Here is a 16,028-nt window from a genome sequence, read left to right as displayed (position 1 = left end):
CATAAAAGTGTCGGATTAGGATATACCCAATAGGATCTCAACAAATGAAGCCGGTACAAGGAGCGAGCAGGGAAGAAAAAGCCATGACCTGGTATGCCGGGCAAGGGATGGAAGACAAAAGTCTCTAGTCTTTTCTAAATTACGTCACATACGTAAACTTACGACCAGTATACGGCATTTGAGATCATTTATGTTTTATCACGATACTTTGAAGAATTTTCTTGAGTCAAATATGTAGAACATAAAGGGTATGTGGAAACTGAGTCCTTTCAAAAGGGATGAAATGAGGAGAGATACATGTCTTTCACAACTACGCGTCCCAATCCTGTCAATATTAAATCGATGACATCAGAACAAGACCGAATATCTCGGAGACAATTCCACCCGCAAACGCCACGGTCCGTCCCTGGCGGGCGCCTAGTCAAGCGGTGAGAGCCGTGCCGTTTTTGTAGCTCCCTTTTGAAAGATAACGAAAAGGAATGCAAATGTAAGACCATATCTCACTTCATCGGGCCGCGTGACTCTGTCGACAGGATTGGGCTTAGGCTAGAATATCGCATCTGAATCAGAGAACAAGGTAGTTTGAGCGGGATGTGAGACACATGTTGGTTGGAACGTATAAATCCGGTGTTATTTACTGCTTGATCTTGATCATTACCATTCAGGTCCCTTCGTTACCAACATCCCCCTGAACCGTCTACCTACAGCTTACTCTAGCTTCCCCTTCTACCTATTATTTGTATCCGATTTTGTCCCATCACCATGTCCATCATCGCAGACAGAGTCAGAGACAGAACCCTCTCTCGAGAGGATTTCAAGGACTTGACCAATGGCGATGATATCAACAAGCCAGTCGATGGCAATACGCCCCTTGGTTATGCCGTATTGAATGGGGATACTTACGCTGTCCGCCTTCTCATCAACCACAAGGCCAGCGTCACGAGAAAGTCCCCCAATGGTCTCTCTGTTCTCCACATGGCAGTTGATGCCAAGGAGAATGCAGCACGGGTCGTCAAAATCCTCCTCGAGAGCAAGGTCATCAATGTAGATGAAGAAGACGACTCCTTTCCCCATGACACTCCTCTTATGCGGGCGTTGAAGAATAACCCGGATCCTGTCATCATCAAAGCTCTCAAGGACCGCGGGGCGTCCGTCACCACCCCGAACAGCAAGGGTGAGACGGCGCTGGATCTGGCAGATCGCCTTCTCAACTCCAAAGCCAAAGAGGCTCTTGTTGCCCCGGATCCCCAAAACCCAACCGGGATCTCGCTTCCACGCTTCCTTGTTTCGTCGGCCTTCCTCTTGCTTGATTACCTCACGCCTCGCAAGTACCTGCAAGACAGTGTCATCGCAGCCTTCAAGATGATTTACGATCAAATTGTTGTCCCTCGTCTGGCGGCGCCGGTAAGCTATTCGGAGAATCATAAGTGAACATAATTAACATAGTCCTCCCCATCGCAGGTATCCACATACCCAAAGACAAAGGCTGAATTGAAAGCCATACTCGAGGATGTCGTGGCAACGCAGGGTTTGGAGAGCTTTTTTGGACCTAACAGTCCGGTCTTGCAGAGTATTCTCCTACAGGCGTATACGGTCGTGAACAATCCGGCTCTCAACCTGCAACTTACTTCCGCAGTCGTGAGCTCACAGTTCCAAATGGCTTTATACCAGCCTATCCTCTACTGCGGTCAGTATCTTTTCCAGTCCCAATCAACTAGTACTACGAACATAGCTAACCTAGGGGTTGTGCAGATGATAGCGGATCCATGAAAGAGGAAAATCGCTGGGCATCGCAGGCTGACATAGTCAGCGAGATTGTGGGTATCATGTCATTGTTCTCGCCAGACGACAAAGGCGCTCATCTCCGCTTCATCAACAAATCAAGCGCTGGTTTGGATAACCTCAAGGGAGATGCTCTGAAAGCTCAGATGAACTTCGTTCCGGACGGTAGCACCAAGATTGGGACAAACCTGAACAGCAAGATTCTCGAGCCGTTCATCTACAGCATAACCGATGCAGGAGCCGCTTTTGATCGGCCAGTCCTTGTCATCATCATCACTGACGGATGGCCTACAGAGGAGCCGGTAGACACCCTACAGAACGCCATCATTACCTGTCAGCAGAGATTGCAAGCTGCCCATCATCCTCGCGATGGTAAGTCTATCACCATTTATGCTTATTGCTCAGTGTCGAATACTAAAATATCACAGCTGTTCTATTCTCAGCCAACCAGATCGGCAGTGCACCACAAGCTGCCCAATTCCTGAGCGGCTTAATGGCGGTTAGCCAACAGCCAGCATTCGATGGCGTGCTCCGTATCTCAGCAGGTATGTTTAGCATGACGAATCAATGTATATTGCACCTTACTAATGTTATTACAGAGAGACTGGACGCACAGTTCCAACAGCTGAGAAACAACAGAGTCACGCTCTTTTACTGGGTCAGTATAATTCATTCTTTATCAAATTACATCAAAGCATTGCTGACATCCAGTACTCATAGATTGAGGAAGTCTTGTTTGGCTAAGGTGATACTCCACGCAGGAAGTATTCATCGGGATCAGAATGCCTTCTGTTACTTAAGTGGTGGATGGAAGCTGGGCAGATGAGACGCAATTTAGTTTGGCTAGGAAGAGGTTTCTTATTGTAACTGCTTTTGAGAATGATTTAAGTTTTGGTATTACATGTTAATATAAACAATTAAACTTGGAGACGGAATGTTTGTATAAAATTAGCCCACCGTGAGTATTCATCCAGATATGTGACGGAGGCCTTGGAGAGGAGTCTTTATTTGGCACGCTCCCTGGCATACCTGAAGCTGACAGTTACCAATACTGTCTTTTTTCTACTTGGAAGGGTAATACTTTGAGTATTATGCGTCCTTTATCACCATGCACCAATCGAAAAGGAAGTTACAGTTGCCCTTGCCAGTGCCTGCGATCTGGATAATGGGAGTCTGACATGACATTGTGACGCCCCGAATCTTCCAAAAGCCACGTATCGTAGTAGTAGACGGGTCTGTCAAGAATGACAGGAGGAATAATTTACTTTTCTTGTGGACAGCACGTTTAATTAATTGTGAATTCATTGTAGTTAGGCAATACTCAACCTCGATGGTAAAAGGGCACAGATGTGAAGGAAAGCCTTTTTTGCTGTAGCTTTCCTAGCAACAAACATGGAGTAAGTAACAGCACCTTTTAGTCTCACCGTCACAGTCAAATACGGTCGTAATCTGACAAAAGAAATTATTGATTGCTATCTGCTTCCCATCCGAAACCTGTCTCACTATCTCCGTCCCTGCCATCCCGTCCCTCTCCCTACTTCAAACTAAATCTGTTCACTAATCCGGTGTCCAGTAAAAAATACAAATAGGCCCGAAAGGTTTGTCAAAACACCTCGTTGGGCTAACCAGTCTTCCAAGAGAGTATTTACCGCATCCTTTCACTCTTGACAATCATGTAAGAGTCGGTGTAGTCCCTCAAGCGATTCTTCTCGAATGGGCTGTACGGCGAGTCGATGAAGACATGACAGGTGTTCAACTGTTAGACGAGAAAGTTAGCAAGGAATTAAAAAGAAAAAAAAGAAAAAAGAAGAAATGACGTTTATATCTCACCTTGTTGACATCCCACCGGATAGCAATGCAGTCGCTCACGTCGTTGCAGAATTCCCTGGCACAAGCAGCGGGTGAAGTAGCCGTTTGTTCTTTGGAATATCCTGGCCTGAGATTGGTGTTCCGCTTCAGCACATAATTGGTATCATCGATGTCAAAGGACGGAATCGTGCTAGGCCAAGCGCCGAAACCTCCTGGGTTGTAGCAGATGTCGTCCTTGCCCCGCGTCTGTGTCTTACAACGGTCTTCACAATCCTTTTGAAGCTCGTCTTTCTGTCGTTTACATGTGTCATCTGAAGTCTTTTGCTCCCTGGCAAGATTATCACTGCATTGCTTGTCAAGCTCCTCTTTCTCCCTCTGGCACTTGGACTCGAGCTGTTGCTCCAGCTGGCGCTTCGCAGCATCAATGTCATAAGTGCATTGTTTGCTGATGAGGTCCTTTTCAGACCGACACTTGGTCTCCAGTTGCTGCTGTAGCTGACGTTTTGCAGCGTCAATGTCATAGGTACATTGTTCGCTGATGACGTCCTTTTCGGCTCGACACTTGGAGTCCAGTTGTTGCTCTTGTTGTCGTTTAGCAGCATCGATGTCATAAGCGCATCGCTCGTTGATAGCATCCTTTTCAGCCCGACACTTGGACTCCAGTTGCTGCTCCTGCTGACGCTTAGCAGCGTCAAGCTCATGAGTGCATTGCTTGTTGATGATATCCTTTTCAGCTTGGCATGTGGCCTCCAAGAGCGTCTTGTCAGCTTTACGGATATTATCGCAAGCCTTTTGGAGGTTGGCTTTCTCTGTCTGGCATTGGTTCTCTGACTGTTTCTGTTGGTCTTTGACAGTGTTCAGGTTATCAGTGCATTGCTGAATTTGACCATCCTTTTGTAGGATAGCTTCATTGCATTTCCTGTCGTTATCCTTCTGCTTCTGGTCGGCCTTGGACAGGTCATCAATGCATCTCTGAGTGAGCTTGTCATAACCGTCGGCACAACGTTTCCGATCCTCGGCACATTGGCTCTCGATACGGTCGCGCTCTTCCTTATCTGCGTTTGCTTTATCGGCGCATTCTTGTCTGAGGTCATCAAGTTGTCTCCGGTGTTCATTTTCTTGTTTTGACCTGCAGTTGCGTTCGGCGTCTTCCCGCGCTTCCTTGACAGCCTTTCGACGCTTCTCGATTTCGTCATTGAGTTTGTCTTGACACTGCTTGTTGAGACGTTTCTGATCCTCGTCTCTGGTCGTTTGTGCATCGGCCAACTTCCGTTCTGCCTCATTCTTGGTAGCGCGAAGGGCTGTGTTTTCGGCTTGAAGGCGTGCAATTTCGGCCCGGAGGCCATCGTTGCCCGCGGTGCACTCATTTTCAGCCTTGAGGCGTGCAGTAGTTTCTTTATCAGCACATTTGGCGTCAATTTCTTGTTGAGAACATCCGACAGTACCAGCGTCATCAATGAAGCCAACCCTCCAAAGAGAGTGCTGGGAGGGTTCTTCATCTTGACAACCATCCGTGTCACTGATGAGGCGACAATCGTGGGTTACGTCGTTCCATACAGAAGCCTTACAGTTTGCATTGACAGCACAGTGGTTGGCGCAGTCCTGTAAGGTCGGGACGTTGTTGAGAAAGTCGATTTCACCTTCTCCAGGTTGGGGGAAGGTTTGAGAATTAGGGTACCATTTGAACTTGATATGGGTTCTGGTTGAAGTCAGCTCTTCGCTATTGTAGATTAAAAGAGAGGTAAAACTTACACCATATCTGAACCAGCTCCAGGACATTCTTGAGCCTGCACCACCCATGCCAGGGCTCTCAGAACCAAGGAGACTCGGACTGGCCAAGCCATAGTGAAAATGGAAAGGGCGGCTGCAGGTACGCAGGCAATTTTAGTTGGCAACTAATTGTACGAGTATGCGAAGTCTATGTTCGTCTCGGTTTAAGGGCCACTGAATAGCTTCAATGCATCGTGCTGTTTAATGGGATAATTGGAACAGTTATATGATGTATGACTATAACATACGCAGTCCACTTGGGGAATTTCCTTAGTAGACCGCTAATAGGGAAAAGGAATAACTCTTTCCTTGGTAACTCAATCATATCGAACTCGGTAATTGACTCGAGACAGAAAGATCTCATACCGCGGCCTCGGAGGCCGACTAACTGTGTTCATTGGAAAGTAAATCTCCTGGCGTAGGCGGCCCGATCGCCGTTTGCGTCATACAGAGGACCATCCAATGAGTTACAGCACACGGACTGAAAGCATATGACACTTTGAGTCAAGTCTAACAACATCATTGCAAAAGTGAGAGAAACATTTCACAGATGTGAGAACGCCACAGATAGCATGAAGAATGGAAAGAATACCGCAGACTATTGCCGGAACTTGAAAGTGCCGAAAAGTCAATTGAGTAGTATTGTCTGCTAGTTTGAGACTAGATGTACTTGGAGAACCCTTTACGGTTCAAAACTCTATCTAGATTCCATCGTGAGTGATCTTGGCATCTTGATCAGCATGTATCTAAGCTGAACTGAGAGTGTGTTTCAGTTGGTCTAATAAGCGATGAGATGACGACAAGACCATCAAGGCAGCTATTGTTCTAGACATAGCCATACACAAAGCGTGTGACGACGAAGTGGCGATCAAATGTTGCAAGGGTCCGAGCCAAGCTAACTAAATTGCACCCTTTGCCAGGAAGACGATTTCCTCAGGCACTCAGCACAGCAAATTAGGACACACAAAGAAGCACAAATCAGCTACAATATAAAGATATCTATAGCAATCATTGTATTAGATAATAAAATAACAAGGAATGTTGCTTTAATCTCAATCTAGAACTCAGGAGACGGTTCACGGAACATCTGGAGGGACGCAAAATATAACAACAGGAAGATACTGAACCTGAGATGTCAGGCGGCCTTTACTGTTCGGTGGCCTTTCTTGACAGTCCATTCACAGCCTCTGCCAAGGTTATACTTTCAGCTAATCTCTCTGAGGGAGTATCTCCCTCAAAGATCCACCCGCCAACCTTGTCTCGGATCTGCGCGTAAGACAAAGGGAGCAATCATGTCTATCAAGGGAGAACATTCTGCCGTCATATGGAACACGGCAGTCGTACTTTGCAGAAGCAAGGAGAGTCTATGCCGTTCATGAAATGGAGGGGGAAAACATTCCAGTCCGCCCTTACACCATTCACTACTAGAGATCCAAGCATGAGAAATTGAAGTGGCCGGTTTGATCAGTCAAGTGAGACAAACATCAAGAGATTGCACGAATATTGACAGGAATTACTACAACCGCATCAGGCACCCCTTAAACAGAATACTTCGTTTGCAAAATAAAATAAGTGTCTCACACACGACAGAACTCATCCATGATCCATGGCAGGTTCGACAAATCCAGCTGGTCAAATAGGATCAGCAGAAGGGATGCAGAATTGAGACTCATGACCCGTTCGTTGTCAACGAGACATGCTCCTCAAAGGCTGGAAGGTTGCGTCAATGACGTACCGTGAGGATGAAAGAAATAATGCTGAGTAAAAAATGTCTCCCAAATGACACTACTGCATACGCATCTCAGACACGGCACGGCTCGAAGTAGTTTGGTTGCTAATTACTTACTTTCTGGCAGCTACGTATATAAGACACCGGAGAAACAAGAGAGGGACTAATGTGGAGACTAAGAAACTCTACCTCAATGTGAGGGAGGACTAATTCAGCATTGATGAGTGCCAAGAGTGCCAACGGCTGGCTGAACTAAGACAGCCGCATAGCACTTTTATGCTGCTAAGCAACCCCGATGATAGACAGCGTGTTGCAGCCGTACCGCAGAGATCAGGGAAACTGTTAAGACTTGCGAAAAATAAGCCGCGTATGCAATCTCCCACCTCAGCAACTGCTTGTATCCTCGTACAGCTTTGAATCATTGCAATCAACTACAATGGAGAACGTCATTCCTAAACGTTCCATAGGTAGGGTCCTGTGTGAGCATTGGAGTCATAATGCTCGAAAAAAGTGTGATTGAAGATGGAAACCTTATCGTCGGGGGGGTTCCATAGGTAGGCAGCGAGAGAACTGTCTCAAAACAACCCTTGTACAGCCTGCTATTTTTGAATTGACTAATTGCATCCCCTTCCAACATACTGCTGCGGTCCAAAACCGAAAAAGAAATATGTACAACGGTAGCAGAAAATGCAAGAGCAGTGACACCGATACCTAAAGTCGTCTAAGAGTTGAGTATGACGCGCCATTCAGAGTTCAGAAAATCTTGCAGAAGGCCAGAATGACTAGGTAGTAACCTAATTGCGGAGCATTCCAAGTGCATCTGTCTCGTCATTGCTCACTACCTCTTCGTAGCACAAGGTCTTTCCAATGGCTAACTCAAACACTCTAGACTACAGAATTATTGCTCGTATTTGGCAAGAGAAACAAGGGTTGAAATTGCATAAACTGTATGCAGAAATGGCCTTCAATACTGATGATACTGAACGTAGAGTTGACATTAGATAAATAAAAAGATAGCTAATATGCTCCGTTGTTGAAACATATCACAAAGCTCGTCGAGAGCAAGACTTTTAACCCATACCAACTAATACATGACCATCACTCCCGTCATACCTCATAATTAGCCTGCTACTTCACCTCTCAGCAGCCTATCCCGCGCCCAGGCAGCCCACCTGAGCTTGTTATACAGGATAACGTCATAAGGGCGAAGCTCAGTTTCATGGAGCTTGTTACTCATCGCCGCCTTGTATTCTATAAGGTTCAAATGCATTGCCAGCTGGCTGTCCGGAGGTAGAGCCGAAGGCTGAAGCTTCTGGCCACTGGACACCCTGCTAGATTGCAAGATAAGCTCCAGTGATCGACTGCCGTGAGGGAATCTTTCATGCTTCAACAGAGCCATGAGAAGCGTCTCATCGACTTGGATTGCCTTCTTCTTCATATCGAGGCGCGTTTCAAGCAAACTGCGAAGTAGCATAGCTCGTCGCATGATAACCATCTTGTCGTCATTGACGTTAACAGCCGGGTTACCTGGCTTGGGCGGGTTGGGGCCTGCAACATTAATGTGCGCGCTGAGTCGACTAATGAAGTCAGGTTTCTTTGCCTGCTTCTCATATTGTTCCATCTCATCTCGGTCACCAGCGTTGTCTCCTCCAACAACACCTTCAACGGGTGCTTGAGCGGGTGCCTGGACTTGGCGGATGACCCCTCCGACTTGACTGAACTCCTCAAAGGAGCTCGAAGTACCTCCAATGAATACAAAGATGGCACGTCCCAGAGATCGCATCGTGCCCTTGTGGAGGTATTGGTTATCCTGCATGGGGGCCAGGAAGTACTTCAACCAGCCCAAAGCTTTGCTGCCAAGAGGAGAATCAAACTCGTCAAAGAGCACAACGGGGACATGATTACCTTTCGACGACATATCCCTGATGCTATCAAAGATATTCAACAAGTCTTTGTAGTCGACAAATTGAGAGAGATTGGCTTCAATTGGCTTTTGCTTCTTGTCATTAATGACTGCCTCGATGACCTTCTTCACACCGAAGGATTTGCCGGAGCCAGGCTGGCCAAATACGGCGATCGATAATGGCTTTTGCACATCGCCATCGATGTATTGCTTAATGACAATTTCAGCAGATCGAAAGCCTTCAATCTCAGATCTGTCTGCTGTCACCAGAGAACCATACTCAGCAGTGGGCACGAATGCTTCGATGAACTTTGTGCCTGTCTTGACCGTCTCAGCAGCAACGTGTTCCTTCCACGTCTCAGCAAGACTAAAAAGAGACCATTTTCCATCATCGTCGTTCTTGAACCAGTTGCTGTCGATATGAACGATCCCAGGTCTGGGGAGTTCAGCATTGGTGACGTCCTGGGCCTTCGGATAGTCGATGGCACCATTAGCATCTGGGAGGAATCCGGACAATGCAAATCGATGGGACCGGGCGATGGCGACCTCAATGGCCTGTCCTACAGTCACAGGCTCCAGATTGTCCAGGGCGCTATTAGACTCCTTGACCAGTGATGCAGCCAACCCAGTGACAAAAGCAATGTCAATGCCTGGCATAGATCCGTTGTAGGGACGAAGGATTTGACCCTCTGCCATGTTTGGAACCATGTAGGTAACAAATTTGGTCGGTGGCGGGACTTCTGCATCTTGTTCAGGCCGCTCTGCCACATAGATTGCAGCTTCGTAGCCACAGTGCACAATCAGATGCATGTACCACGGGAGCTTCAGCTCGTTCAGAATTCCACTGACGTTGCCTCGGAAATCCTCCATAGTTTTCTCCCACGATATGCCACGAGAAATATTAAATCCCTGAGCACGAAGGTCGTCCATTTCGATCACGACCAAGACTTTCGGGAGGTGTCTACTTTTGGCAATGCTCTTCTTGAATGGCCGGAAATCCTCCCAGAGAACTCCCTTACAAAGAGGGGCATGCATCTGGTAGAGAAGCACCTTTGATGTTGGGTTGTTTTGGTCCAGATTGTAGATGTAGTCGTTCATGTTTGCTTCAGAGACTCCATAATCATCCCAGACGACAATGCTGGGTGCTTCTGGTGCTTCTGGATTCTGCCAATTGTGCATCATCACTGGTCCTGCGCTGACAACCGTCTGCTTGCCGACCTTGAGCGGGGGATTCTTTTTACCCTCACCCTCGGCCTTCTTGTCCTTGGCTAATGGTACAATAGAATAGAACCCAGGAGAGACTCGGGTCTGGTGTACTTCTGGCTCCAGAGGTCTGCTAAAAACCGACCAGTTGGGGTCTTCCAACAGCCGACGCATGAGTCTGACACCGCCGTCTACCATGGTGACCTTCGCTGTGGATGAAGGACAGTTGTCTGGAAGCATGAAGCAATCTCGTCGCTCCTGGCCACAGACTAGGATGCTGGGTGATGGAGGCGCATCCTCTTGTGCAGCATTCTCTGTGGTAGGAAATCTAAGTTTCTGATGTACTACGGATAAAGGTTAGCGATGTGGGATGGTAGCATAATCCGGTGTCCTTACATTCAACATCTTTTTTCTCAAACCCAAGAAGGAGGTAGGCACGCTCTGCAACGTTCGTTTTGCCTAGACAAGCTGCGATACTGACTGATATTCTGTCCTTGGGCTGGTATGAGAAAGTGGTCAGTTACCTGCACAAAGAAGAACGCATACTGAGAAGATGCAGGCCTACCTTTAGATACTTGAATACACTATCTTCCTTTGTAAAGACTCGACCCCGGTGCTGTAGGTAAAAAGGTCAGAAGTGTGTCGCATAAAAAAAGATAATGAATAACGTACCAATTGGATTGTATTGTCATTGTACGCATTGGCATGGCTCAGCCATGCCAATGACTGGCCGCCAGGAAGTTTCTTGGAACTTCCCATGTCATTCTCACCACGAATTGATAGCTCAAACCAAGACCATGAACCCTTCTCATGTTTAGGATCATGGATCCCACCTTGAGAATAAGTGACAAGTTGTAAAGACACAATGTTAGCAATGGCCCATGCGGACAACGGCTAAGATAGTTAAACAATTAGCCTCTTTCGCAGCAAGTGTAGCGTACCACAAACCTCTGTTTCGAACCAGTCTTCTCTCTTGGTATCATCCGGAGTGCTGTCCAGCGTACACAGCTTCTCGCGGACGTAGCATCGTCTGGGTACGGGTCTTCCCTCATCCTCTTGTTTAATCTCTGCTTTGGCCGCTTCTGTAGGCCCGGGGTACTGGGTGGCCAATCCCTTGATCCAAGCTTCCTGCCATTTCACTTCCATCTTGGGAGTTACTTCCTTCAATAGTGTGGAAGCCCTGTCTCTGTCCTGTGTGGTGGCATCTTGATCATTGAGTATCTCGCTCAATCTGTCGGCTGTTTTCTTGGCAATTGCTTGGACCTCGGTTTTCGTCTGTTCTTTGATTTCAAGCATGACATTATTCGCTGTCTCTTCATCAAAATGATCAGTTAACTTGACTTTGACTTTCTCTAGCACTCTTCCTGCCGCGTATAGCCCAGGCCAACGCTGGGGGTCCTGGCCCTCCCACTTCTCCCACCCATCAAGTGCAGATGGGAGTTCAGGCATATTGGGTAATAGTGAATTCAAGGGTGGCAGAAGATAATGGTGTATCAAATGATGATATGATGGATGAGATGTGGAACTGTGGAATATGTTTCTTAGAATGGAGACAGTAGCCCTAATTATAAAGATTGGGACAGTAGTAGATTGTCATCTGTAACTTGTCTTCGTTGGGACCGACAAGGATAGCGCGTAACGATTAACCACAAACGTTCATCCACCTGCAGCCAAAAACAGGAGTCCATCGCAGGTTCGAACAAATGCAGCCGGCTAAACAACATGAATCGAAAGGATACAGAATCGAGAAGCATACCTCTGTCCCAACAAGACATGCTCCTCACCGGCTGTAACGTTTCATCAGTGATTCGTCATGAGAACAACTAAAGTAATGTCGGGCAAACATAATGGCAGCATAATATCTCCCAAATAACACTGCTGCATACGTATCTGAGACACGGCACGGCTCAAAGTACCCTGGTTGCCTGTTTTCCCCCAGCCACGTATCTGAGACACTGGAGAACCTCAAAATGCAATAAAGCGGAGAGGGGTTGCCACAATTTGAGAGAATATCAACTAGGCATCGATGAGCGCCAAGATTGTCAAACGGCTGGTTAAGCTAAGACCATAACACATCACTTTTATACCGTCAAATAGCCTAGATGAAAGACAGCATATCGCACCACCGAGATCAGATCATCAGGGAATGCGCTGAGACTTATGAGAATGAATCTGCGTATGCAATCTCCAAACTCAGCAACTGTTTGACACCTCATACAGCTTCGAATCTTGGCAACGAACCAGAATGGAGGACTTTGTTAAAACTGACTCAAAACAGACCTTGTATGGCTTGACATTATTGGACAGCAACTGCTTCCAATGGATCATAATGCTGTCCATAACGGAGGTAAGGATACTACGGCAGCAGACAACGCAAGAGTATCGAGGTCAATTTCTGAAGCAGTCGTGGGTGATTATGGGCCATTCAGAGTCCGAATAAACTTTACCAACTCCCCAACGATGACAGCCTGACTGACCATGCAGAACCCTGGTGTTGTAGGTTTTGTGATGTGGCTGTATCCCGCCAAGTTGTTGGATAAGAGCCTTGCATCTATGGAGCGAGGACGATACTCCGCTATTGTAAACTTATAAGCGGCCTCTGAGTCCTTTGTCAGATGTCACAATTTTCGTATTGGTACACTAATGAACATTTTGGCTTCTTATGCCACATTAGTAATGTTGAATATCAATATAGAGGAAGAAAGCTTTATTCAGCATGGAATAACGAATTTGAACACTATATAAAAATGCTCTGGGGTGCTCATCACAGGAGAAAAAGTACTGAATCCACGCTATTCTAAGACTAGACGTAGGTCCAAGACGGATTGTTAGATAACATATTATATTAGGAATTGGTTGTATTGGAAGAAGAGGAAGTGGGTTTGAGCAGTGCTTTTATATTGTGCGGATCAAGGTTGCGTTTGTGCCCTAGTTTATGTGACTCTCGATGCAGGGTAGCTGAAGAGTTATTGAAGTTGTACCAGCCACTAAATGATGCTAGGGAGTTTCTTGCTAGGGTTAAGTACATATACTAACCCAAACCCTCAGTTAAGCACATACGACCAAAGGTAGTGGAAAATACGGGATCCCGTCCGCTCTCCCATAGTCAAGCCACTAACCGGCGGATTAGTAGTTGGGTCGGTGACGACCAGCGAATCCCCGCTGTTGTATGTTTTTTTTGTCATTTCTTTGCCATAATCTCGCTGCATATTGCGACATGATTGAAGTCATATTAGATATTTCGCTAGTTATTTTCAATTTATTATTTACACTCAATATTCCTCAGCATCACGGGGATCATGCTCCTTCCAATACTTCTCATACTCATCCCACGACTGAGCAGGAAAGCTCAACGGAACCGTCAACGGCGCGAACGGAACACCTCTCTTGTCCATCTCGTCCATTCTCGCCTTGGTGTTCTCATGCTTCTTATTAACACTGAAGATGTTGATTCTGTGGCAAGAACTGGTGACATGAAGACCCCAGTTCCATGCAGTTCGCACATCAGGGGGTTGTGTGTTGAGGGAGTTATCCCAGCAGCGAACGACAATCTCAACCCACCCCTCAACATCACACGGGAGATCGAACGTCCAAGTCCGCCACGACCAGCGGCGTTTCTTGGATAAGTTCTTTTCGGGTACAGTATACCAGTTGAATCCGCCGTCGGCAGATACTTCGACACGTTCTGGCCAACGACCGCCGCCAGAATATGCCCAGCCTTTGCAGCGGATGATGCCGTTGTGGATGACGACTTGTTTAGTCCACGGGGACATGATGGCAGAGCTAACAGGCATCTCCTGGATCTGAATGCCGTCCGTGAGTTTGAAGTTGTGCTTGGCTATCTGTTGCGGGAAGTACAGATACTCTTGGCTCTGAACGGGAGCGAGGCTGGGATTTTCAATGGCTTTGATGCGGTACAGCCACTTGACGCCCTAGGTAGAGAACGAGAAATCAGAAGCAGTATCAATGATGGTGGTAGGGGTAACAATGACTTACTCTTGCACCAATATAACCCAAACACATTACACGAAGCGGATAACCATGAATCCGTGGTAGCGGCTCGCCATTCATATCCCACGCTAACATGATCTCATTGGCCTTAACCTTGGACCATGGCACCGATACGACATAATTCATAGCCTTATCGTCCTTGAAATAAGTATCTGCACCGTAAAATTCAAGATGCTTCGCGCCATCCTTCAGGCCGCCACAAGCCTTGATCACTTTCTTCAGTGAAACACCTTCGTACTCTGCGTTGCCAATGGCACCTTCTGCCCATGGGGCCTGAGGGACTTCGTCGCCCTGGCCTGGGTAGCGCAGAATCTGTTCAATACGACGGGTACCAGAACACTGCATAGTAATATGCTTTTTCATGCGCGGGAAGCGTGACTCATCTTGAAGATCAGCTAGGGTGAAGGACTGGGGATTGTTGACAAGGCCGTCAAGAAGGAAGCTATAGTCCTCTTTGTCGATAATTGGGATTCCCCCGTGGTTACTGCGATCCACTCAGTCAATGCAGTTAAGAGATGAATAGCGGCAGCTTACCGGACAAAGTGCAGGGGGTTTGGTGTGACGGGCTTGTCAGTGACTAAGCGTTTCGGTGGCTCGCCATTGTAAGGAAATTGCAACAAGTGCAGCATATCAGGATGCTTCTCCTTGAGGACCGTCTTCCACGAGTCCTCAGGAACATCGTCAAGCTCGCCTCCGAGGGCATGGTGCCACATCTTCCAATGGGTGCCAGGCAGGACAGGGTTGGTAGGTGGGATCTCGCCAAGCTGGAACTCGGGGTTCGGTGGGAAGGTCTGAGATGTCAAGATCTTGTGCGCGGCAGCCTTCTTGTCTGGGTAGTTTTCCCACTCGACGTAGCTGCAAAGTAGATCTGTTAGTTAGATATCTTTGACTAGGCATCCTACACTGGAAGATACGTATTTTCAAACTGGAAGCTCTACTGACCCTTTCCAGCCCTTTCGTTCGATCTTGAACAGCTCGTTGCGATCACCGACAGCATCAATGGCCTTCTGATCTTTGGTTAGTGGCCCGAATGTCTGTATGTCGAGGGCTATGGTCTCAGGACCCGTCATGTCCAACGCGGGAAGCGTGGCAGCGGACATTCCCTGTTCGATTTTCCACTCATCGGGGCGATTCGTCGTTTTCTCATGAAGCGGGAACGGCGGGTGTTGGACTTTGGGAGCCATTTTGAGGTGCCAATAAGATTGTCGGTGATATAGTATTTGTCTTTAGATTCTGGTCAATTATGATGGAATATCAGCTCACAACGAGAAAGAGAAAGGAAGAGGAGGGCAAAGAACCGAGGAGTTAATCAGCTAAAAATAATTAACGCTTATCTAGGCTGGACAGACAGCTGTACACGAGTAGCTGCAGGATTACAGCATCGTACATTTTTACCAGATTGAAGAGGCTTAGCTTCCTGTTAAAGAGGGGTATGGATAAGGTGAGTTGCCGTTTTCCAGAAAGTGAAGCAATCATTATCCTTGATTTTGCTATCAGTCAGCAAGTCTAGAGTACTCTGTAAACAGAGAGGTGGTCAGTCAGGCGCCATCATTGGGTTTGCTCCACTCCACCCATTCGATGTAATGGAAGATTACGGTAGAAGATTTAGCGTGCTCTTCCCCAGACACAGCTGCAGTAGTTATGGACACATGGAGATTAACTGATCGGCAAGCTCGGATATCGTGGTCATGGTTCTATTTGCTCTTCATGTCGCTCCTGATGTCTTAGACTTGCAGCCGCTTGCGTATAAGCCAAAGCGAATCAAGGGGGAGAGTCGCACTGTACAGATGTAACGCCTCTAACAAAATAGTAGAACATTAA

At 47.1% G+C, this 16,028-nt stretch overlaps 5 protein-coding genes and 1 non-coding gene across 6 annotated transcripts; 2 read left to right on the top strand and 4 right to left on the bottom strand.

The window, feature by feature from the left end:
- Nucleotides 1-762: 762 nt before the first annotated feature.
- FGSG_02877 (uncharacterized protein) lies at nucleotides 763-2,526 on the top strand (the record flags this gene model as incomplete). The annotated part of the gene is made up of 6 exons (XM_011324627.1): nucleotides 763-1,404; nucleotides 1,462-1,687; nucleotides 1,753-2,154; nucleotides 2,211-2,327; nucleotides 2,382-2,440; nucleotides 2,503-2,526. 6 exons carry the CDS (start codon nucleotides 763-765, stop codon nucleotides 2,524-2,526), a joined length of 1,470 nt encoding a protein of 489 aa, XP_011322929.1.
- A 901-nt stretch (nucleotides 2,527-3,427) lies between these two features.
- On the bottom strand, nucleotides 3,428-5,391 carry FGSG_02878 (uncharacterized protein; the record flags this gene model as incomplete). The annotated part of the gene is made up of 3 exons (XM_011324626.1): nucleotides 3,428-3,538; nucleotides 3,613-5,277; nucleotides 5,344-5,391. The coding sequence occupies 3 exons, from the start codon at nucleotides 5,389-5,391 to the stop codon at nucleotides 3,428-3,430; spliced, it is 1,824 nt and encodes a 607-aa protein (XP_011322928.1).
- A 2,819-nt stretch (nucleotides 5,392-8,210) lies between these two features.
- FGSG_12561 (uncharacterized protein) lies at nucleotides 8,211-10,436 on the bottom strand (the record flags this gene model as incomplete). The annotated part of the gene is made up of 1 exon (XM_011324625.1): nucleotides 8,211-10,436. One exon carries the CDS (start codon nucleotides 10,434-10,436, stop codon nucleotides 8,211-8,213), a length of 2,226 nt encoding a protein of 741 aa, XP_011322927.1.
- A 628-nt stretch (nucleotides 10,437-11,064) lies between these two features.
- On the bottom strand, nucleotides 11,065-11,645 carry FGSG_12560 (uncharacterized protein; the record flags this gene model as incomplete). Its single annotated transcript, XM_011324624.1, has 2 exons — nucleotides 11,065-11,090; nucleotides 11,138-11,645. The coding sequence occupies 2 exons, from the start codon at nucleotides 11,643-11,645 to the stop codon at nucleotides 11,065-11,067; spliced, it is 534 nt and encodes a 177-aa protein (XP_011322926.1).
- Nucleotides 11,646-13,254: 1,609 nt separating this feature from the next.
- Nucleotides 13,255-13,370, top strand: FGSG_20033. Its single transcript, XR_893028.1, has one exon. It is a non-coding gene; the product is annotated as a 5S ribosomal RNA (ribosomal RNA).
- A 98-nt stretch (nucleotides 13,371-13,468) lies between these two features.
- FGSG_02880 (uncharacterized protein) lies at nucleotides 13,469-15,391 on the bottom strand (the record flags this gene model as incomplete). The annotated part of the gene is made up of 4 exons (XM_011324623.1): nucleotides 13,469-14,128; nucleotides 14,193-14,691; nucleotides 14,742-15,062; nucleotides 15,150-15,391. The coding sequence occupies 4 exons, from the start codon at nucleotides 15,389-15,391 to the stop codon at nucleotides 13,469-13,471; spliced, it is 1,722 nt and encodes a 573-aa protein (XP_011322925.1).
- Between the last annotated feature and the right edge of the window lie 637 nt (nucleotides 15,392-16,028).

The sequence above is a fragment of the Fusarium graminearum genome, chromosome 2 (assembly GCF_000240135.3).
Source record: "Fusarium graminearum PH-1 chromosome 2, whole genome shotgun sequence".
Taxonomy (NCBI): domain Eukaryota; kingdom Fungi; phylum Ascomycota; class Sordariomycetes; order Hypocreales; family Nectriaceae; genus Fusarium; species Fusarium graminearum.
This window is presented reverse-complemented; position numbering and strand designations above follow the sequence as displayed.